This window comes from Juglans regia, chromosome 7, assembly GCF_001411555.2.
Source record: "Juglans regia cultivar Chandler chromosome 7, Walnut 2.0, whole genome shotgun sequence".
NCBI classification, from domain to species: domain Eukaryota; kingdom Viridiplantae; phylum Streptophyta; class Magnoliopsida; order Fagales; family Juglandaceae; genus Juglans; species Juglans regia.
In genome coordinates this window covers 23690440-23698512 of record NC_049907.1, presented here as the reverse complement: position 1 = coordinate 23698512, position 8073 = coordinate 23690440, and the positions used below count along the sequence as shown (strand labels likewise).

At 33.6% G+C, this 8073-nt stretch overlaps 1 protein-coding gene across 1 annotated transcript; it reads right to left on the bottom strand.

Annotated features, from left to right (window-relative positions):
- Positions 1-5156: 5156 nt before the first annotated feature.
- On the bottom strand, positions 5157-7302 carry LOC118348902. The gene has a single exon (XM_035691472.1). It carries the CDS (start codon positions 7300-7302, stop codon positions 5245-5247), a length of 2058 nt encoding a protein of 685 aa, XP_035547365.1. The 3' UTR covers positions 5157-5244.
- Between the last annotated feature and the right edge of the window lie 771 nt (positions 7303-8073).

Sequence of the window (8073 nt, the reverse complement as noted above, 5' to 3'; positions counted from 1 at the left end):
CATTGAGCATGATGCCTTGTAGTTGTTTTTTTCAAATGAATAAAGCTAGTCTTGTTATCAAAGAAAAAAATATTACCAATTTCATATATCAAAATGACCAATTTTATCAATAAATATTAATATGTATTAAAAATACTTTGTATCATCAACTTAATACAAATTTCATATATCAAAATCATCTTAATACAAATTCCACAAAGTTGATTTTAATGGGTAGGAGAGAGAAAAATAGTAAAATAATGTTTGGAGAGTGAATAATATTTCTTCAAATTGAAGAAATACTATTCATAGCTATGCAAAATTTTGAAGATGCATAATCTAATGTAAACCAATTTAGAGAGATATTATGCAAATATGAAGATGCATAAGCCATAAACCATTGCCATTGCAAAATTTTGAAGATGCATAATCTAATGTAAACTAATTTCGAGAGATATTATGCAAATATGAAGATGAATTTGAAGATGCATAAGTCACTATCATGGTTGATATGACAGGAACTAAATTAAAAATTAAGTTTCAAATTAAATTATATTACAAATCAAATTCAACGAAATAAATGATACTAGGGTCCAGGAGTATATCTTCGTATGACTCATAAATAAAGTTTTTCTTTCACTTAACCCGACAGACTAGCCTGCCTAAGTATTAGGTCATGGGCATTCAAGCTGAATGAGGGCACTGCCTACATTTGCCAATTAAAATCATGCTACAATTGTAGTTTAAACACTCGCATAGCTGTCTCACTATCCATTATTACTTTTATATTCTAAATCTAACCTTGTGAGCTAAGTTCCATCTTATCATAAACTCAAGTTTGCGAGATAGAAGTTGTTTAAGGGTTCTTTTGGACACTTGGAAGAGATTTTTAAGGCCCCTAGTGATCTGACTCACGACTAAAGAACCAATCCACGTGGAAAATAACCCCTTAAAAGTTGGAAACAAATGCCAGCTGAAATAACCACCTCAGATAATATAACTCCTTCTATAAGTAACCCTCAAAAGGTAACGAATTGGGCTCTCACTATTTACATACACTCGTATACTTCACAGACTTTGGCATTGGAATGTCCCTAGGACATCCAGTGCTGCCTCTCTACTTATCATATAACACTGTTTGGGAAAAGACTTTTAGGTCAAGATTCATTACATGGCTAGCTTTTGGATACTGATAAGCTTATTATCCTTTTACTTGTTTTTTATTATTTTTTGTATATTTTAAATTTTATTTTTTTATTATTTTTTAACATTCTTAATCATTAAAGAAAAACTTAAAAAATATACAACTTCACTAATAATCATTTTCTTAACTATTAAGTAAAAAAAGTTCAAAAAAATGATATATAGATATATAAACGAAAAGCAAACTTTAATACTAATTTTGTTTTAAGCATATCTCCCGTCCACAAATTACACCCCAATGTTACCCGCAAGTATAAATTAATTAGTATCACATTAATTACGTTATGAATCCTTAAAAGGGAAAATAAAATTTGAGGGATATTGGTTAAAATAAAAGGAGTCCGAAAACATAAAAATGAAGACTAAAATCTTAAATTCTCTCTACTTTTTGTGTTTGTATTTTTTTTAATAAATTAAAAAATTCATATGAGCGATAAGTTTTACTGAACCAATAACATTAATATTTTCTTTATTATTAATCCCCCCATTAATTTGAAACATCAAACCGGAAATAAAAGAGCTTTTAAAAAAAAGAAAGAAAAAAAAAACTTAACACCAAATTATTAAAAAATTATAAAAATAAAATATAAAAATAAATTTGAACTAGCTATTTGAGCAAGAGTAGAAGAGATAAATTTCAATGCATCCACCGTAGGATATATAGATGGTTCATATATAGACACCTAGAGACACTAATCTAATTGTAGATATTGAACCATTCCAAAACTTAATTTGGGCGTAAATATTTGAGCAAGATGCAAAACCAACAAATTTCAGTGTTTTGGAAAAGCATTCTCAAATAAAAAGACTTCATTCTCTTGAATCTCTATATCTAGATCTACAATGGGGTAGGAACTAAAGTTTGGTCAGACCTATGGGTACCTTCTATTGATGGATTCACTCCAAAACCAAAAACACCGGATACATGGCAAGACCCTCAAAGGACAGTTTCTGAACTCATTCTTGAGGAGCCAAGAAGATAGAACATAATTTTGCTATAGACTCTTTTTACTCAAGAAACAGTAATTGAAATTAGAAAAAAAAAATCCATCTAACTAAGCGCCATCATCACAATTCAAGATGGATTCAACATACCTAAGGTCTTTTTTCTGTAAAATTAGCTTATGCAACTATTGTTCTCCAACAAAATGAACAAAATTCAACAAATCTCACTCCCCCATGGAAAAAACTCTAGTCCCATAATCTTCAAGATAGGCTGAAGCTCTTCCTTTGGAAAGTGTTAAATGACATGGTAATTACTAAGAGCCTCCTTAGGAGGTTTATAGCACTTTCTGAGGATCGAAAAATCTGTCCTATTTGTCATCAGGAGGAGGAGACTAATGAGCATCTTTTTCTAAGCTGCCCTTTCACAAGAATTCTTTGGAGACAATCACCTTGGCCACTAGACATAGAAGCATTCAAACCTTTAGGGATTAGGACTAGGACTTGGATTGAAAATATTCTTAACCCTACCAAGCTAAATCTCTTTGATGAAGAAGTATATCATTTATAGATTTTTGTTATTGTGGCAATGGATGATATTTGGTTCACTAGAAATCAAAAAATTCATGCAAACAACAACATAGCAGTAGATCAATTTGTCAAACAAACCTTAGACATGTATCAGGAACATTGTAAAGCATGGGAGTGGAAATGTTCAGAACTCAACTCTAATTGGAACTGGAAACCACCTGAATTCGAAGACACCTACTCCATCATATTTGATGCTGTAGTGAGACAACATGGTAGTACATCAACAACAGTTTGCAGATAAAAAAATGGAGTAGTTTCAATTTGTAGTGACCTGGTTTGTATGGAGTATTGATCCAAATCAGAGTGAAGCGATGGCAGCCTACATAGGAGTTCAAGAAGCATTCGCAAGAAATATCAGAAAAGTTATCATTGAAGGGGATTCACTAAATGTTATCAATAGCATTAATCATCCATAAAAATCAAACAATTGGGAATCAGAAGGAATAGCAAGGGAAATCATATTTTTGTTAAAAGAGCTGAAAGAATGGAGAGCAGTCAAGATATATCAATCACAAAATCGATGTGCACATTCAATAGTGCAATGGGCATATTCCAACAATAAGTTTGAAAAAATCCCTCTGATAGAAATACGAACATATATATTAAGTTTTCATAGTGGGAATGACCCTCCCTTAGGTACTAGAAGCATGATCTCATATAATTGTTTGTAATATAATCTACTCTTGTACAAATACTCTTTTACTAATGAAGTCACTTTAGAAAAAAAGAAATATATATATATATATATATATATATATATATGGGTCAAAAGCTGGATCATATTTCTAGTAGGAAGTTATATGTATTTCTGATTGGAAATTAATTTCTTTTGGTTAATGGATTAGTACAAAAATTACAAGTGGCTAAACTTTGAGTGGAGTGGCCCTGCACATGACATTATGATTATTGACTCGAAAGATTAAGTAACCAAGGGAAGATAACAAAATCATGATCAGCATTAATTGAATTGACTACACTTTCCATGGCAGACCATAAAAAGGAGGGAATTTGGCATGGAATCCATTGAAATCTCTAAGAGATCCATCATGATCAAGACCACTCATCCGTCAATGATCATTTGCCTAACTTGTTCCCCCACACCTATCCAATAAAATCCAAGAAGCATTTTTTAGAAAATAGGCTACGTATGTCAAAGACCAAAAATTCTAGTATTGCCACACCACATTCATGTGTGCTAGCTTCCATCGCCCCTCAACCCATCAAAGGCACCAAATTTGGACTAGACAATTAGCCAGTACTATCACCATGCAACCTAGGAGACTGCCATAGTCAGGCCCACCACCTATTCAAGATCATAATCTTGTTAATTTTCTAGCCATTTCTTGCTTGCTTGCCTTTATTTTGCGTTCTATATTAACTTGTTTGGGGTTTTCTGAGGTTACACTTCTAGTTCATTTAGCAAACACTAATGAAGATCCTAAAACAATTAAGGAGTGGGGCCACATGCTTAGCAATAATGGGAATGAAATTTTTGAGTTTTTATTAGGTTTGAATATTGTTTGGCATGATATGCATGATATTGATGTTGCTATAGAGTAATTTTCTTATTTCCTACTTGAAAAAAACTAAGAACTTTAGAGGATGATGATTTGAGAAAAAAGTTTCTTAGTTTGGAAAGTTTTCTAAATTAAGGTGAATATTCTTGGTTTAGATTTGTTTTCAGAATTAAAAGTATTCAAAAAAGGTTTTGCAAATAGATACTAGCAGTAATCCAATAGAAGCATTAGGTTTTATTAAAAAGTTAGATTCTTTTCCAATTGCATGCACTGCTTATAGAATGTTATTGACAATACTTGTGACCGTTGCACCCAAAGAAAGAAGTTTTTCAAAACTAAAATTAATAAAACCATATTTACATTCAACTGTGTCATTAGAAGAAAGATTAGATGAGTTGATATTAACTCATCTTATTACTATTCACAAATTTCAACTCACAAATCTCACAACTGTTTATAAATCATTTCATCTCATATCTTCTCTCAATCCAAATGGAGCTAAGTGTATTGGCCATTTTATCTATTGAAAATATCATATTAACAAATATTGAGTATAAAAATTTGTTAAGTAATTTTGCATCTCAAAAGGCAAGAAGAATGATATATAACATTTCATGATAATACGTAGCCTTGCCGCTATGGTGGTCTTCTAACCATGTGAGGAATAACACTACTAGATAATATGTAGCCTTGTCGTACGGCTGTCTAAGCAATGAGAAATTCATTCCACGTTGTTATTCAAGAGCAGTGCTTTAATTGCACTGCTAGGGGCCCAAGTTAAAACATGGAATAGGCTAAATTGGATGCACGGATAGTCTTATCCATCTTAGCCTATTTCATGTTTTAGCCTAAGCACTCACCCGTGGCCAATCAATTTCATTCAATAAAACATGATTCATATATAAATAACTCAACAAAAGATAATAAATCACTCTTACTTGGTAAAGTCTTATTGTTCGATATTTATTACATTCACTAATTAATAGAACACACATCAAGCAACACCCAAAACTTACGGAATAATAGAAAATATGGTTTGTACAATTGTAAGTGCAAGTAATAAGAAAGCAGCCAGAAATGAAATCCATGCCCAAGGACTGTTGAAATAATCACGCCTTAATTTTGCCATCCATACATTCCTGCGTCCCCTACAATGCATGTTCACATCCATGATAGTTCTAGCATAAATGTTGGTTGAAAAACTGACATAGTGACCAAGCTTGTTAACCATGGTGGAAATAATTTCATCATCACCCAAATTATTATGGATAATTCCTCTTCGACGAAGTAACTCAACATCCTTTGGAGTGTTAATGAGATGATCCATGAAGCACACATAGTTGTAGACGTAATTCACGTTGTAGGGTGGATGACAGTATTGCTCATATGCAATTAGATTTCGTAAGTAAGTCTCTGTATGATCTTGTATGCTCAAAGGTGAAATCTCCATTAGTCCATTGTTGAACTTTATGGAAAAGACATTAGATTTCTCTGCCTTCTTGAATTTGATTCCAGCCTCTGCAAGCTCTGTGGCACCATGTATGTTCCTGGCTTCAATCTCTCTAAGAGCAAGTAGACTCTTAAATTTCTTTGCCTTGTTGAATTCAACTCCAGCTTCATGAAGCTCTTTACCGTAAGGTACTGACTTCCAATTTTCAATCTTGTCCAGACAAAGTAGATGCTTCAATTTCTGTACTGTCTTTAATTCAACTCCATCCATTTGCGTCCATGTTTCACACGGTTTTGACTTCTGGTCTTCATTCCTATTTCGATGAGCAAGTAGATCCTTAAATTTCTTTGCTTTGTCAAATTCAATTCCAGCCTCTTGAAGTTCAATGGCATAAGGTATTGTTGTCCAGCTCAAAATCTCGAATAGATCATCCTTAAATTTCTTTGCCATATTGAATTCAACTCCAGCCTCTTGAAACTCTGAGCCAAACGGAATTGATTCCCAGTCTTCATTTTCAATCTTTGCCATAATGACTTGGAATCTAGGTTTTTGAAATTTGCGGGTGTACGAAATTGTCTTCCTCATGTTTTCCATTTTTGCAAGTAATGGAATGATAGCTTCACGAATCAGACCAAATAGGCACTTAAATATCTCTACACTCTTGAGTTTGACTCTTGCCTTTTGACGTTCTCTGGCATGATCTATTTCCGTATCAAGTAATGAAATACTAATTGTTGCATGTATGAGACCAAGGAGATGCTCAAACTCTGCATTCTTGAATCTGAACCCAACCGTTAAACGTTGACATACCATGTCTAGAAGCGTAGGGGTGAGAGCTTCATGCGCCAAACAAAGTAGATGCTTAATCTTTTCGGTTGAATTATAACTTGATGGATCGACATTCCATTCAAATGGTAAAAAGGAAGAGAAAAAATTGAGGGCAAGATCATTAAGTCGTGCCTGGATAACCAGAGCTGTGGAGGTAGAGCTTTCAATACTAATTCCATCTTTCTCCTCATCAATATTGACAACGTGTTCTCCTAACTTTTTGGATCTGTTATGAAGTATTGTGTTGTTACTCTCACTCATTCCGAACAATTTATCCAAAACAAAGAATGGAAGTTGATTTTCAAATAACAGTAGATCACGAGCTATTCTAGAACGCACCCACCACATTTGAAAGATTGGGTCATCTTCATGATAATCTCCTGGTTTCTCGTAGATTTCATACTTGTGGAACAACTCAATAATGAAACACCCGTCAAGTACCATCATTTCTACAAACTCCTCTGGGGTGTGGCTAATGTGTTCTCCATAGCAATTACGAGCTCTTTCTTCCAATTTTTTCAAGGTGGCAATGTATGTTTCTACACTTCCTTTAGTTCTTTTAAGCATTTGATGTAGATATCGCAATTTATGCACTTCCATAAACCCCTGGCCAACCTTGCTTTGATCGTTGTAAGGACCGATGGCAAGCAGCACAGGCTTGTATGCCTTCTCGTTTACGTTACGTAACTGCTCATGCACTTTATACATAGAACACTCGTTAGCATTTCTAGTCAGCCTAGCATGCTTTCCCTCAAATTCCTTAATACGAGTGGACAGTGTCTCCCTGCTCATATTGTAAAGAAGTCTTTTGTTCCTAATACAAACAATAAAATTTCTCTATAATTTTAACAAAAGTTTCTAATAGAAAAATGCAAGCTACTAAATTGTTAATACGAATAGAGAGCAGACCTCATATTCTAGAGAAATAATACAACTATCTGCTCCATGTATTTGCATACAAATTGTCACTAACATGTAACAACTAAGGCAAATTAAGCTTTCCACTAAACTAGATTGGATGATTTCATTAGCTTATCTTGTGCCATTAAGGAAGATGTACAAAAAACATGCTTTTCTAATAGGATTAAGGTAAGTGTTTTGAGGGATACTTGTCAATTTCTTCCATTCCAATATAAAAGGTGCAAAAGCTAGAAATCATGCATCCCTTTATCTTGAGGTTTCTTTCTTCCATTCCAATATTGAAGGTGCTAAAGCATTAGGGGAGTGCCTTACTATCAAGGACTTCCATTCACCAACATGGAAGACTATATGTAAATTCTACCCATAATTCATAAAGAAAGCCAATGAATTATTCGAGAGGGTTGAAGTTCTTTTCGATTTGGGAACTCCTTAGTTCATAAGGGTTTTTTCATCACTTATTCTCACTTACAGGTCAAAGATCTATGCTTAACCACTGGATGGTGCATCCCAAATGTTCGGGCACTCAATAACTCAGCTTTGCTTTAGGAGTTAAACAAATTCTCCATCAGACTACAGCAACAAGTTACAAAAACTAGAGTATGGAAAGATACTCTAGATTAGGGGTGAAAGATTTTCGGTCCG